The sequence below is a fragment of the Xenopus tropicalis genome, chromosome 6 (genome assembly GCF_000004195.4).
Source record: "Xenopus tropicalis strain Nigerian chromosome 6, UCB_Xtro_10.0, whole genome shotgun sequence".
Classification (NCBI taxonomy): Eukaryota; Metazoa; Chordata; class Amphibia; order Anura; family Pipidae; genus Xenopus; species Xenopus tropicalis.
In genome coordinates this window covers 82,937,603-82,954,671 of record NC_030682.2, presented here as the reverse complement: position 1 = coordinate 82,954,671, position 17,069 = coordinate 82,937,603, and the positions used below count along the sequence as shown (strand labels likewise).

The window sequence follows — 17,069 nt, the reverse complement described above, 5'->3', positions numbered from 1 at the left end:
CAGCCAAACCCTTTCAAAGAACTAAGATAGGGTGCCAAGCACAGAAGACAGAAAAAACATCAAAGCTAGATGGTATCATAACCATGCCCCAGGCAAACCCTTTCAAAGAAATAAGATAGGGTGCCAAGCACAGAAGACAGAAAAAACATCAACGCTAGATGGTATCATAACCAATCCCCAGGCAAACCCTTTCAAAGAACTAAGATAGGGTGACAAGCACAGAAGACAGAAAAAACATCAAAGCTAGATGGTATCATAACCATGCCCCAGGCAAACCCTTTCAAAGAACTAAGATAGGGTGCCAAGCACAGAAGACAAAAAAAACATCAAAGCTAGATGGTATCATAACCATGCCCCAGGCAAACCCTTTCAAAGAACTAAGATAGGGTGCCAAGCACAGAAGACAGAAAAAACATCTTAGATAGATGGTATCATAACCATGCCCTAGGCAAACCCTTTAAAAAAATGAAGATAGCGTGCCAAGCACAGAAGACAGAAAAATTCAGGATTTACCTGTCCAAAAAGTTTGGCTTACAATTAAGCCAGTAGGATTTGCACCCTAGTTTGTACGGTGGTGGAGGAGGACGCTAAAGGACAGCTGTGTGTGGTGTCAAGCGGCGTGCAGAGAAGGACAGCTGCATGGGTCAGAACAAGTCTTCCGGCGTGCAGTAACCCTCTGAGATCCATGCCTCATTCATTTTAATAAAGGTCAGGTAATCAACACTTTTGTGACCTAGGCGAGTTCTCTTCTCAGTTACAATCCCTCCTGCTGCACTTAAGGTCCTTTCTGAGAGGACACTTTAGGCGGGGCAAGACAAGAGATTTATGGCAAATTGTGACAGCTCTGGCCACAGATCAAGCCTGCGCACCCAGTAGTCCAGGGGTTCATCGCTCCTCAGAGTGTCAATATCTGCAGTTAATGCCAGGTAGTCCGCTACCTGCCGGTCGAGGCGTTCTCTGAGGGTGGATCCAGAAGGGTCCTGGCGCTGCCTTGGACTGAAAAAACTTTGCATGTCTGACGTTACAGAGTGGCCAAAGTGCATTGTCCTTGCAGGTGTGCTCGTGGGAGGATTACCGGCACCTCTGCCCCTGGAATGTGGAGTGACATCACCCTTAAAAGCATTGTACAACATGTTTTGCAGGCTGGTTTGGAAATGCAGCATCCTTTCGGACTTGTGGTACGTTGGTAACATTTCTGCCACTTTATGCTTGTAACGAGGGTCTAGTAGCGTTGCCACCCAGTACAGGTCCTTCTCCTTAAGCCTCTTGATACGGGGGGTCCTTCAACAGGCATGACAGCATGAAAGGCCCCATTCTCACAAGGTTGGATGCAGAGGTATCCATCTCCCCTTCCTCGTTATCAAGGACTACGTCCTCATCCACCACCATCTCCTCCCCCCAGCCACGCAGGGCACATGTGTTAAATTGCCCAGTCTCAGTGCTGCCAACAGATTGCTTCCGTTGTCACACACCACTTTTCCGATTGTCAGTTGGTGTGGGGTCAGCCACCGATCGACCTGTGAGTGCAGAGATGACAGGAGTGCAGATCCGGTATGGTTTCTACTTTCCAGGCACGTCATGCCCAAGACAGCATGACAACGGCGTACCTGGCACGTCGAATAGCCTATGTGGAGCTGGGGGTGCACAGGTGTGGAGGAGGACACAGCAGCAGAGGAGGAAGAAGCCGAGGAAGAAGCCAAGTTAGAAGACGACTTAGAAGACGACTTAGAAGACGAGTTAGAGAGCAAAGGAGGAGTAGAGGTGGTGGCAGACCCGCATGCAACCCGTGGCGGTGACACCAACTCCACTGTTGTTGAACCACGCATTCCCTGCTTCCCAGCCATCACCAGGTTCACCCAGTGGGCAGTGTAGGTGACATACCTGCCCTGACCATGCTTGGAGGACCATGTGTCAGTAGTCATATGGTTTCTTACGCTCAAACATGGCCCTCACAGAAACTTGGCTGGGGGCAGATGAGCAGGAACTGGTGGTCAAGGTGGAAGGCGGAGTGGAGGGTGGTTGAGATGGGTCAAGGACAGCAGAGGTAGAGCAGTAAGATGCTGGAGCAGAAGGAGGGTGGCTTAGCGTTTGGCTGCTGCCTTTGAGGTGTTGCTCCCATAGTGCTTTGTGTTTGGGGTTCATGTGCCTTCGCATAGCAGTTGTACCTAAGTGGGTGTTGGGCTTCCCAAGACTCAGTTTCTGACTGCACTCATTGCAAATTACAGCGCTTTTGTCAGAGGCACACATATTAAAAAAATGCCACACTGCTGAGCCTTTTGATGTGGGCTTTCTAGCAGTAACAGTAGAAGCTGGCGGGTGCGTTGGCTGGCTGACCACAGGTGCCAATTCATGTTGTTGCTCTACTGTTCCCTGGGAGCTGTCCCTGCTTCTTCTAAGTCTTATTCTCCTCCTGCCTCTCTGACTCTCCGTCTCTCCATCTGAACTATCCTCCTCTTGCTCTCTTCTTGTGGGCACCCACAAAATATCAATCTCCTCATCATCATTCTCCTCAGATGCATCAATTTCTTCTGACAGCTCACAGAAGACAGCAGCAGCGGGGACCTCATCACACCTTATGTCCATCTCTGTTGTGTTGCCTGCCTGAATTATGATATCTGGTGTAACGTCCTCATCTCCTTCATCTTCTTCTGGTTGCGCATCACTCAGTTCAACAAACTCATGAGTAAATAACTCCTCTGACTCCAGTGAAGAAGGGGCGGCGGTGGTGGAGGAAGTGGTACGTGGGGTGCCCATAGCAGAGGAGGATGAGGATGTTGTGGCAAAGTTAGAAACAGTAGAGGATGGGGTGTGATGTGTAAGCCAGTCAACTACCTCTTCAGCATTTTGGGAGTTCAGGGTAAGTGCCTTCGGAAAACTGGGCAATTTCCTAGGGCCACAGGATATCGTAGCAGCACGGCCCCTAGTGCCTCTGCGTGGTGGCCTGCCTTTGCCTGGCATTTTTTTTATTTTTACAAAACAACAACAACTTGGGTGATGTTTCTGGACACGGAATTATTATTGTTATTTAGACAAATTGTGAAAAAGCTCACATAGCTAGGTGGCACTTGGTTGCAGACACCGGGCAACAAGGCCTGCAAGGGCAACGTATACAGTAGTGGATACGGAATATATTATTGCTGGTGGAAAACCGTCACTCAGGTGATATTTCTGGACACGGAATTATTATTGTTATTTAGACAAATTGTGAAAAAGCTCACACAGCTAGATGGCACTTGGTTGCAGACACCGGGCAACAAGGCCTGCAAGGGCAACGTATACAGTAGTGGATACGGAATATATTATTGCTGGTGGAAAAACGTCACTCAGGTGATGTTTCTAGACACGGAATTATTATTGTTATTTAGACAAATTGTGAAAAAGCTCACACAGCTAGGTGGCACTTGGTTGCAGACACCGGGCAACAAGGCCTGCAAGGGCAACGTATACAGTAGTGGATACGGAATATATTATTGCTGGTGGAAAACCGTCACTCAGGTGATGTTTCTGGACACGGAATTATTATTGTTATTTAGACAAATTGTGAAAAAGCTCACACAGCTAGGTGGCACTTGGTTGCAGACACCGGGCAACAAGGCCTGCAAGGGCAACGTATACAGTAGTGGATACGGAATATATTATTGCTGGTGGAAAACCGTCACTCTGGTGATGTTTCTGGACACGGAATTATTATTGTTATTTAGACAAATTGTGAAAAAGCTCACACAGCTAGATGGCACTTGGTTGCAGACACCGGGCAACAAGGCCTGCAAGGGCAACGTATACAGTAGTGGATACGGAATATATTATTGCTGGTGGAAAACCGTCACTCAGGTGATGTTTCTGGACACGGAATTATTATTGTTATTTAGACAAATTGTTATTTAGACAAAAAATACAGAGCAGTAGAAAGTAGATTACTAGCCAGAAAACCTACTTAAACTCTCCCTCAAATCAATACACAGCTCTCTCCCCACACAAATACAGAGCAGTAGAAAGTAGATTACTATCCAGAAATCCTACTTAAACTCTGCCTTAAATCAATGCACAGCTCCTATCCCCACACAAATACAGAGCAGTAGTAGATTACTAGCCAGAAAACCTATTTAAACTCTCCCTCAAATCAATACACAGCTCCTCTCCCCACACAAATACAGAGCAGTAGTAGATTACTAGCCAGAAAACCTACTTAAACTCTCTGTCAAATCAATACACAGCTCCTCTCCCCACACAAATAGGGATGTAGCGAACCCGCGCAAAAATGTTCGCAAACCCGTTCGCAGACTTTAGCCAAAACTCGCGAATATTCGCGAACTTTGCGAACCCCATAGACTTCAATGGGAAGGCGAACTTTAAAACCTAGAAAAGCTATTTCTGGCCAGAAAACTGATTTTAAAGTTGTTTAAAGGGTGCCACGACCTGGACAGTGGCATGCAGGAGGGGGATCAAGCAAAAATTTCTCTGAAAAATACTTTGTAAAAAAAACGCCAAAAAAAAGCGCAAAAAAAAAAAACGCCAAAAAATAACGCAAAAAAAAAACGCAAAAAAATAACGCCAAAAAAAAAACCGCAAGCTATTCCTATGTATATGCATAGGCGATAAAACGAAGAGGAAAAAACGCGGCGGAAAACCAAGGAGAAAAAACGCGGCGCCAAAAAAAAAACGCGGCGAACCCAAAGTGGCGAACATCGGCAAAAGTCCGCGAATTTGCGCGAACGCGAACACCCGATGTTCGCGCGAATTAGTTCGCCGGCGAACAGTTCGCTACATCTCTACACACAAATACAGAGCAGTAGAAAGTAGATTACTATCCAGAAATCCTACTTAAACTCTGCCTCAAATCAATGCACAGCTCCTATCCCCACACAAATACAGAGCAGTAGTAGATTACTAGCCAGAAAACCTACTTAAACTCTCCCTCAAATCAATACACAGCTCTCTCCCTACACTATCTCTTCAAGCACACACAGGCAGAATGTAAAATGGCTGCTGGGCTTCGGTTTCTATATGGAAGGGAGTGGTCCAAGGGGGGGGGGGTGGCCCAGGAGGGAGAGCTGCCTGATTGGCTGCCATGTATCTGCTGGTCTGGGGTGAGAGGTCAAAATTTGGCGCCAGCTAAGGCGAACCCAAATGGCGAACATCGCCAAAAGTTCGCGAATTTGCGGACTTGCGAACACCCGATGTTCGAGCGAATTAGTTCGCCGGCGAACAGTTCGCTACATCCCTATTGGTAAATGCAATGTTATGTAGAAATAACATAAATGTAAGTTATACACTATATGGTAAATGGGGGGGTTTTCTTAACTAAGAAGGATTTTGGAGTTTTGTAGCTAAAAAACTGCGTAACTTTAAACAGTGTCAGTCAGGGGCTACTAAGGTAAAAAAAAGTTCTATCTTGCATAATAAGGTCATTAAGTATGAAAATATAAATTTGCCTCTTTATAGACCCCTGGTAAAGCCTTACCTTAAGTATGCTGTGAAGTTTGTGGTTCTAGTCCTTTAGAAGGATATTAATGTGCAATTACATGCAACTAAACTGGTAAAAAAAGGATATTATAGATAACAAGAGATTTTTTCACACTTGGAAAAAGACCATCCCTTTAATTTAAAACAGAGAAATAGTTTTTAATGCTGAGGTAAGTGAACTTGAGAAATACCCTGTTGGGGTGATGTTGTGGTTGCAGATTCTAATAATGATTTTAAGAATAGCTTAAATGACTTCTTAGACAAAACAGAAAAATAAAGTCCTACACTCAATCTCTCCTTTATTGTCAAACCACAAATGTTCAAAACATTACCACACTTAAATCTCAACTCCAACTTCAGACACAATAGGGTTGATTCACTAAAATGTGATAAAACAAGCGCTATTTATAGCATGCGTTAAAAATTTTATTGCGTCTAATTTTTTGCGTCAATGCACGATTCACTAAAAGGATATGTGCATTAAATTAGACTTGATGCTGTTTGCGTTATTTAAGTCGCGAATACTATTTTCGTGCGGTATTTGATGCAACACGCGCTAATTAACGCAGCTCACTACTTTTCGTGCGCACTAATTAACGCACGTGCGCTACTTTTCACGCGCACGTCATATTAACCATACACAGCATTACGTTCGTAAAACTACTTTTTTTGAAAATGACCATTTCCCTGCAAACTGGAGGCTACATCACTCTAGGGCCAACACATACTTGAATAAATCACACTGTAAAGTCCATATTGTATTGCCAAAAGCTCCTGAACTGTACTGTGTTATTTTTCGCATAGTGTAATGCGATATTTAGCGTGTTTGTGGATCATGCGTTAGTATTATTTTTGCACGCTAATTAACACAATGTGGTAAAATGAACGCATGCGGTTTCACGCTAATTAACGCACGTAATGTGCGACTTAACACATGCAATAATACTTTAGCGAATCGCATGTTTTTTTTGGCATCAATTTTAACTAAAAAAAAAAGCGTGCGATAACGCTTATCGCACTTTAGTGAATCAACCCTAATGTGTTAACCCTTATTTTACCTTCTTCTTTTCCACTTATCCCATATCAGTAACATATGGCAATAGAACCAAGCACAATTTGGACAACTTATATAATGTTAAAGATGTGTGTTTCTAAGGAGTAAAAAAAGGACAGAAAGAACAAGCAAAAACAGGAATTACAAGTAACTGAGTAGCAACTTGTTTCAATAACTTTGGATAAAAAAAAATTTACACTCAAAAAAGTTTAGACATAAACTTTCTATTGTAAGTAAAGTAAAAGGATCAAAGCAGAAAAAGTGTCTGCAATGCTTCTTCTGTTGCTGCTGGGATGCCATCCCTTGCCACGCATTCACCGTTCCTACGATATCCACTCCAGACAACTTCCACATATAGAAAAGTTTAGGAGTCCTCTGCTTCTGTCCTACAGACCACCCTGTAATCTGCAGGATCCTCTTCTTTGGGTTTTGAAATGATTCCACAACAATTAACTTTGGCCCCAATTCAGAAGGTATGTTTCCTTGGTTACAGTATAAACCGTGTTCCCATGTTATTAGAACCTCATATTTAACACAATCATAATGGGGAAAAAATTGCTATGAATGATTATTATACATGCCTCACAGAGTATGCAGTCTATCTCATAAATTGCCCTTGTGGGTTACTTTATGTAGGTGAGGCATTACAGGCTATTAAGGACAGGATAAACCAGCACAAATTCATACCATTTATACCAACAATCTGAAATTACCAGTACCAGCTCATTTCTTATTGTATCTTTTCGCTTTTTGGTAATATAGGCCATACTGAGAAGAGAGGAGTAACAGACTTCTATGTTTGCAAAAGCGGGAGAAATTTTGCATACATACTTTACAAACACTTGAACTGAAATGTAGAACATAGAGAATGTAATATAATGATTACTTTTATGTTTCTGGAGATGGTGTAATTTTGAATAGTACATAAGTTGTCTAAATTGTGCTTGGTTCTATTGCCATATGTTACTGATATGGGTTAAGTGGAAAAGGAGAAGGTAGGGTAAGGGTTAACATACTGTGTCTGAATGGGTAGGAGTGGGGTTGTTCCAATCTTATTAATCATAAAAAATGTGAAACTGGAGATAACTATAATGATGATGCTCCTATTTTTCCTGCAGGTACTTCTGTAATTCAGGTAACTGCCTTAGACAATGATGATCCTTCATATGGAAACAGTGCCAAGATTGTATACAGCATTATTCAAGGACAGCCATATTTCTCAATAGACCCTGAATCAGGTTTGTATTTAGTTTTTCTGTTAGTCATTCATTTTTATTTTACCCGCAAACACAATATCACAATATCAGGGACAATATATGGAGACCATGTATACCATGGAGTTGATGGAGGTGGACTTTTTGAATGCAAAGGACACTTTTTCTGCTTTGATGCTTTTGACTTACAATTGAGCTTAAGTTTATGTGCAGTAGAAACCTTTTTCATTGAAAATAAGTTCATTTTTTTTCAACGTTATTTGTTGAAAAACTGAGTTGCTACTCAGTTACTTGCAATTCATGTTTTGCTTGTTCTTTCTGTCCGTTTTTCCCTTCCCCTTAGAAACACATATATTTAAAATGATTTAGCTTTGTTTATAAACCTTACCTAAACAGAACATTTTAAGCAAGTATTAAGATTAATTCAACATGCTATTTTTAAATCGTGGTACAATGTGTCAAGTCATTCATGTTTTTTAACATGAACAAATTTTGTTGAGCCTTCTTTTCCCTGGTATATCCCCAAATCATGCTAGAAATTAACTTTTATATTGCTTTTAAAGCTATGTAATGATTTTAGAGGAAAATATTACACATTTGTCACACCTCTTTTCAGGCCAGAAATTCCTCCTGAATTTTATTCAAAATAATTGGGTACTTTTAGTGTTAGTGGGGTCAAAAATAAATTACACACTTTTAATTATCAGTTTAACACTATGGGGCATATTTATTATGCTGTGTAAAAAACGGTGAGAAAATTCGCCATATGACGCCAGGCTTCGCTGTGTAAAAAAGGGCGTAAAATCGACGTAATTCTTTTATGCGTTTTTTCTTCCGCTGGAACTTACGCTAGATAACGATGTAAAATCTGGCGTTAAGATGGAGAGTGTTTCAGTTTATTTTACACAGCTTTTTACGCCATTTTTTCTGCGAATTCATTTTACACAGCTTAATAAATATGCCCCATGCCTGCATATTTATTTATTTATTTCTGTCTGTTATCAGAAAAACAAGGCATTAGAATTATGCCAACTATTTTACACTAACATTTATGCCATTTTTGAAAATGAAATTTTTGAGAGTTAAAGGTAGAGGTAAAGATGCTGCAGTACCTTACCAGCTGGGGAAAAATGTTGGAACCCCATTGAGGTATGTAGGCAACAGTGCTATCAATTTGTTGCTAAAAGAAAGATGCTGAGACAGCAGGTAGCTTACTGTGCAGGTTGCACAGCTGTTGAGTAATAACTGACATATTTTGGTTAAATCGTGTTTAAATTGTACATTTCTATCCAAAAACACTTACAGTACATTTCACAATTGTTGTTATTCACAGCAAGCATAACTCTGTTATCTTTTTTTATACTTCTAACTCTGCCAAAAAAGTTAGCATAACCAGCAATCATGCCATAACTTTTGTAGTTTAATGTTTAAATGGTACTAGACTTGGTACAAGCTAAAAGAAAGGGAGATGAGGAGCATTTAGAGTGATTTGACTCTAGTCTATAAAAGTGCATTGCAGAAAAGAGTAAAGGTATAGAATCTGTTATCCAGAATGCTTGGCACCTGTAGTTTTCTAGATGAAGGATTTTTCTTAGGGATGAGCAAATGTTTTTGTGAAACTGAAACAAACAAATTTGCAGAGAAAAAAAAATAAAAAATTGCAGAGTGAGAAAAAAGTTGTGATAACGTCAAATAAAGCACTGTCTTGTCAAAAAAGTTGTGCAGTAGTCGCATTTCACAACATTTGTAATAAACAGCATTATGTTTGCACAGGAACAGTAACCCATAGCAACCAATAAGATGGTTTGACTTTTTTAAACAAGTTACCAGTAAGTTTTAGCTGCTGATTGGTGCGATGGGTTACTGCTACTGGGCAAACTTAGTGCCTTTTAAATTAAAACCCATTATGTCTTCTATAAATCATTTAAATAGTAAATAATCCCAATGAAATTGTTTTGACACCTATATAGATCAATGCAGCTTAGTTGGGATCAAGTACAAGGTACAAAATAGCTTTAAAATATTGAATTATTTGCTTATAATGGAGTCTATGGGAGAAGGCCTTCCTGTAATACTTAGGGGCCCCATTCATGAAAGCACGAATTTTGGGTGGATAAAAGCACGTTTGGAAAAAAATCAGAGTAACCACAATAATTTCTAATGTTCGTAAATGCTCCGAAAATTATTTTCTTGGTCGTAGAAAAATATTATGGTTGCGATCCGAAAGTCACAACATTTTTTGATCTAAACGATCGTAAACAGTGTGAAAACCTTTCTGACTTTGAAACTTCAATGCATGATTTCGGAAGCCTTCCTTAGGACTCAATGGCACTCTACAGATCCAACCTGGCCAAAAGATAGTCACGATACCAAAGCTTAAATGAATTTTGAAATGGTTGTAGTCCACAAAAAAAGCAGTGGAATTTTAACAATATTATCTTGGACATTAAGAAAAGTTGTATAAATTAGAAAAAATATGATTTTTTTCTCAGAAAAATTCATGCTTTAATGAATGGGCCCCTTAGTCTTCTTGATAATGGGTTTCAAGATAACGGATTCTATACCTGTATTATAATATTGACAGGCCACAATAGGGTATACATAATAAATACATGCTAACCATAGTTTAAAAACTTCTGGAAACCAGCAATTTAAAATCAGGGAACAATACACATATATTTAATGTTTTTTGAGTTTTTTTGCCTATACTTTGAGTCAACATAAAATCTTTACTATACATTTGCACAGCATTTTAAGTTTGACTGCTTCAGTTACAGATATCAAGTGAAGCATAGTATAACTGTATATTTTATAATTTGTATTCATTAAATGACAAGCATCATTTAATCTAGTACAAGTAGCTGTAGAATATCACTATTATTTCTTTTCACTAGACTCCTCATGTATACTATATCTTTATCTTTTAAGCAGTCACACAATATTCTTTTGTGGTTGTCTATGTATTTATTTCTTTAAAACAGACAATGTAAAAACAAAAAAACCTCCCTTACTGATCATCATTTTATCTCCTAGAATATTAGAATTAAAATATATAATTCTAAAAACTTCCAACCTATTTAAAAATTTGTCATTTTCATGCAAAGTGGCCCAGGAATTCTGGCAGATGGTGGCAACTCAGCTCTCTGAGGTTCTATATTGTAAAATAAAAGCACCCCTGCACACATCTTTATTGGGTATGAGAATATCAACAGCAAAATCACAATATCTGGGGAGCCAGCAAACAGGAGTTGGCTGACATAAGACACCTAATATGAGGCATAACTTAAGGTGGTATTTGTTCACAGTGTTATCAAAACCAGAATTCGGGCCCCCAACCCTATTCCCTCTCACTTATCCCCCTAATACCTCTCCACTCTGTTACCCTTTCTGACAAATCTAACAACTACATGAATGAACAATCCAACACTGACATGAACATTAGATAACAGCAGCTCATAATGTTATATGAATAACATTGCCATATCAGAATTTAAATAGTCTTTACATCGTTATGTGACAATTTGTCAACACTCAACCCTCGACTCAACCCAACACCCAACACTCGACACTTATCCTCAACCCTTTTTCCATTTCTTTAGCACTCAGCCCTTTCTCCACGCTCTTATGTCCACTCTTTAGCCACACGTCTCTGTCAACCAGTAATTGCACCACTTCTGCATTCAATTCAATGCTTGTCCCCAATACTCACTTCACTGCTTACCCACTGTTAAGCACAAAACTAATACTTCATGTACCTAATCAATTGCTAAAGATTGGTGCAATCCTGATAATTTACACTATGGGGCACATTTACTAACCCACGAATCCGAATCCGAATTGGAAAAATTCCGATTGGAAAATGAACATTTTGCGACTTTTTCGTATTTTTTTCGATTTTTTCTGCGCCTTTACGACTTTTCGGAAATTGTCGTGACTTTTTCGTTACCAATACGATTTGCGCGAAAAAACACGAGTTTTTCGTAGCCATTACGATGCGCTCGTATCTTGTCGCGACTTTTTCGTATTGAGCGCTCGTAAGCGTTGGGCGAAACTTTCAGACTTAGGGGCTGATTTACTTACCCACGAACGGGTCGAATGGAGTCCGATTGCGTTTTTTTCGTAATGATCGGTACTTTGCGATTTTTTCGTATGTTTTGCGATTTTTTCGGATTCTTTACGAATTTTTCGGATCCAATACGATTTTTGCGTAAAAACGCGAGTTTTCCTATCCATTACGAAAGTTGCGTAAAAAGTTGCACATTTTGCGTAGCGTTAAAACTTACGCGAAAAGTTGCGCATTTTTCGTAGCGTTAAGTTTTAACGCTACGAAAAATGCGCAACTTTTTACGCAACTTTCGTAATGGATACGAAAAACTCGCGTTTTTACGCAAAAATCGTATTGGTAACGAAAAATTCGTACAGAATCCGAAAAAATCGCAAAACATACGAAAAAGTTGCAAAATGTTCGTTTTCAAGTCGGAACTTTTCCAATTCGGGTCGGATTCGTGGGTTAGTAAATCAGCCCCTTAGCGTGATTTTGGAAGCCTCCCATAGGACTCAATGGCACCCTGCAGCTCCAACCTGGCCCAAGAAAAGTCACCATACTGAAGCTTGAATGAATCCGAATCTTTCGTACTCGGCGCGAAGGCTACGAAAAAGTCGCGACTTTTCGCGCAAGTAGTAACGCTACGAAAAAATTGCCAGATTTTGCGCAACATTCGGAATGGCAACGAAAAAGTCGTGGCAATTTTCCGAAAAATCGCCAAATACCGATCATTATGAAAAAAAACGCAATCGGACGCATTCGGCCAGTTCGTGAGTAAGTAAATGTGCCCCCAAGTTTGTGTAGGAAACCACCTGGCCCCCCTGTCATGAGCCTAACGATATCTGTTTATAGCCTGTATCTCATTACCCTTCTCTCTCCTCCATATACTCTTCTTTCCTTTTTTCTCACAACTCGTTACTTTCACTGAAAGGTCCAAAACCAAATGGTTCTGTTTCTATACCCTCTCCCCAAACCTATATATTGTGTCTAATCCATCAGGCCCTTACATTTAGGTGTATCCAATATTTGTATCTGGATATAATAGAAGAAAAGGAGAAAAGGCCCTTTTCAGGATACATGATTACTGTTTACAAGTACATTAGAGGACATTAATAAATCTTATTGCCTTCTTATAAGTGAATAAATATACTACCATATACAATTTGTATTATATTTTCATCTTGTTCAAACTGTAAGTCTCAACATAGTCACAAATCTCATTTGGACTATAAGGAGTCCACAGGTAAGTACAATAATACTTAAATATATTAAGATATTAAGCTACCTATGAAGAAATCTCACATTTATCAGGACTTATAATATCCACAGACATTTTTATTGAGGGAGACTGATGTTTCAGCCCCACCAGGGCCTTTCTCAAAGTGTCTATGCAACAAAACACACGCCTAATAAGCCCTAAGTGGCGGAAAAGGAACCGTGGAAGCTCACAGATAACGTCATAATTGAACAGTCACCGTAAAACTGTTCAACTGTAACTGTAAAAGAATAATAAATAAATATAAAAAGATATTAAAGCTATATACTTATTAGATATGTAGTACTTTAAACTGTCCAATGGATATTTTGTAGCACACCCGACTTCCTGATATGGGACCCTGTATGTTTTAAATTAAACTTAATCAAAAGAAAGTCCAAAGTCCCTGGGAGATATGTAGATATCCAGTTCATATATAAAAAGGTAATTCAGACACATATGGACACATAATACTTATCCCCCACATCAGTCAGTACAGAAAAAACAGGCCCAACAATTTATAACAACAACCCGACCAGGATCAAATGACAGAGATTCATGCACAACACTTCCTGGCTGGGTGTGGAATTCTTAAATTTTTTGATCCACAGTGCGGTAAAGAAAAAAAATGGGGGCCTACCACCTTGTGGCATCTGTTAGCACCTCACTTGAGGTGACGCTATTGATGATGTTATGATGGCAAAGACTAGTAAGGGCTTTAAGGGTAGCTTTGATAATATTTTGAGCAAGCATAATATGCAAGGCTATTAAAATCACAAGGACTACAGTTGTTAGGTATGTATGGTGTTTATAGTTTATATATGTGAGTATATACATAGATAGGTCTTTATATGTATGTGTATGTTGAACTTGATGGATTTTGTATTTTTGCAAACCAAATAAACTGCTCTGTAGCAAAGATGTTGTTAGTGTTATATTAGATTATATTACATTTTCTAGTGCAGGATATCTCAATCCACAGTGTTATGGCAGCATTTCCATTGTGGCATTTTATATTAGAAAATTGATCCAAAGGCCATACTTAGATTAGATGATCCAAAATTGTAAATATTAGTATATCCTACAAGGAATATATTTATGTAATGCAGTGGTTTCCTGTAATTTGGCAGGTTTTTTTCGGGTATGTTTTTTTTCTACCTCTGTCATTATGGGTGAAATCCAAAAGTATCCTGCTGAGTTGATGTGTCAGTTCTTGAATGTTAACTGCTGGGTGATTGATGGGTTAGAATGAAATGGGAAAACACCTGGAGTTAGAATAATCTCTTGGATGGGTGGTTTGTTTAGCTTTGTTTATTATTTTATGCAAATTCACAAAAATAAATTATGGAACAATAAAAGTTTATCAGCTCCTAATTATGGACAAAGTATGTCCCTGTTGAATGGATGTTATTATAATGGCTATTTTTAAATACTAAACATGGATTATTTGTGTAACGATTCCCATTACCTATGGGATATACACAGAAAACAATTTCAATTATATGCAGACTCAACATGCTAATGTTTTATAGGCAAAGCCATTAATTATATGTATTTGAAAGCTAAATCTGATCAGCTGTTAATTATTTACAATGAAAGGCAAATTATGTCTCTGTTGAATACATGGTATTATAAGACATAATAGATTATTAATATTAAACCTAAATTAGTTTCTTTAAAGATAGTAGGTTCCCATGTGATATATCTACGTTGGAAAATTTTATTTGTATTTGGAATCAAGCTCTCAGTATCTAATTCGTAAACATGGTGCAGCTAATTTAATAAACATTAACAAAAATGTGACTGAATTCCCTAAATGGTGTGTTATTTAGTTCATTATATTAAAAATACAAAAGTATGGTCACTTGTTAAAAGAAGAAATGTTATGCTATAAATCATACATTTCCCAGATCTTGCATGGTGAAGAATGTTTTATATCCCAAAGCTTTAGGCTGGCCTTTTTGTGGTGGATATACAGGACATATTAGTTTAAAATAGCCTTATAGGTTTTGTCACTGATTGAGCATTTTCTTAAAGGTCACATTAGAGTTAGAAAGACAACTTTAAAAAGATGACAACGTTGGTTTCTTTACATTGGTTATGTAGTTGGTTTACTACATAGAAATAAATATGCATTCCTTCTGCAGCCAGTTTTATTTGTTTACTCCTGAATACTTTGAGGACAGAACCCTCTCTTGCAAACTGAAGGTTATTGACATCTACCCCTTCCTCCTGTCTGCTAGAGCTGAGTACTACTCACGGGTTGTGCAATGTACAAAGTTTTGCCCTGAAACTCTGCAGCACATACAGATAATGAATGGTGTCAATGAATGAAGTCAGATATTTCTAGGATGTCTGGTTTATGTATAACATGTGATCCAGCAAATTGGTAAATATATGTAGTAAACTGAAAGAAAAAACATTTTAAATGTTATTTCAAGAAACCTTAGAATAAGTAACATTAGCAATATTAACATTTTATCATGCAGCAAATTCAGATAACATTTATTTACATACTGTACTATTCAGTTTCAACACTGCCCCTTTCTCTCTGTTCTTTTGCAGGCATAATTAAAACTGCTTTACCAGACATGAACAGAGAAAACCGGGAGCATTACCAAGTGGTAATTCAGGCCAAAGATATGGGAGGCCAGATGGGAGGATTATCTGGGACCACCACAGTGAACATCACCCTGACTGATGTCAATGACAATCCTCCCAGATTCCCACAGAGTAAGTTGCATTTAATACTCGTGCTGTATTTAAAATCCTGTTTACATTTGGCAATTTAACAGACACCATCTGTGACACTCTTTTATAAGTGCAGGCCACTGCAGTGCCTGTTTATAGCATTGTGTTAGATTTAGAAATTCAGCTGCATTTTTTGAGAAAGTTACAAGTTTGCTACTTAAAGTTTTCCAAAATTGTCAAGCGATAAAAATTGGAGCTCTAATTTTTACAGTTCACGAACAAACAACATATTAAAGCTATGTGTAAAAGGGAACCAATTTATATTTGTGTCTACTAATAATAGAGAGCATATAATAATAATAATAATAATAATAAAATAATATAGGATGATATTGACACTCACCTAAAAGCAGGCTACATCAGTATCTGATAGACACAGATGATTTTTGGCAAAGTGTAAAAAAATTAATGCACTTGCACTTTCCAGACAAGGAAAGCAAGGTGCAGAGCTCAAATTGTACCTGCCATTGGAACAGATCAGAGTGCTTCTTGTATAGAACCTACAGTACCAGGAATATTATTGAATCCCTTATGCTACAGCATTAGCACCTGTACCATTTCCATGTCATTTTTTTGTATGCTATTTCTGTTATTGCTGAACAATTTCATGATCAATTGTCCTGTTCAAATACTGTTTCATTGGCATCTTGGGAATATACTTTATTTAATGTTGGTAAAGTCCACAAATATTTAAATATGGAAATAGCAGTTATTGCATTTGGAGTTCAATAGCTTATAGTAGTCCAACAGTATCAAAACCTAATATCCCATACTTAATACCACCTAATAATGTATTCATATGCACTATATAACCAAAACCTTTAGGAGGGAGAAACATTGGCAAGTTGAAATGCTGCAAGCTGCTGTGTTTTATCACTAGTAATTGAATTTGTTGCTAAAACAGTCTTTAAATATGACCAGTTCTAGCCTTGAATATTTGTCTTATAGAAAAAAAGAGATTTATATGGGAGTACAGCAATGTTACCTTTCTTTCACTGAATAATTATTTTATTTGGTAAGTGGGAGAAAATATATATTTCAATTAAAAAACACCTCTTATTTGTGTGCATTCTTATAAAAGAGAATTTGCCTATATTGACCAATTACACTTTGTAAAGAGTTACTATATCATCTTGCAAGCACCTCTTCCTTTATAGAGAACACTCAAAGCTTTGGCAGCCTTTTAATCATAAATTAAATGCTCCATGACAATTAATAAATGAGTTGCCTGACCCTGCACTATTTCTAGCCCATTAAATGGGGCATAAATATTTCATGATTTTGATG

At 38.5% G+C, this 17,069-nt stretch overlaps 1 protein-coding gene across 1 annotated transcript in view; it reads left to right on the top strand.

Annotated features, from left to right (window-relative positions):
• The window catches only part of cdh9 (cadherin 9, type 2 (T1-cadherin)), a 99,319-nt gene that overhangs the window by 49,410 nt on the left and 32,840 nt on the right, over positions 1-17,069 (top strand). Inside the window, exons 4-5 of the mRNA XM_018094960.2 lie at positions 7,636-7,755; positions 15,597-15,764. Coding sequence (XP_017950449.1) covers positions 7,636-7,755; positions 15,597-15,764 — 288 coding nt within the window. The remainder of the gene's footprint in view (positions 1-7,635; positions 7,756-15,596; positions 15,765-17,069) is intronic.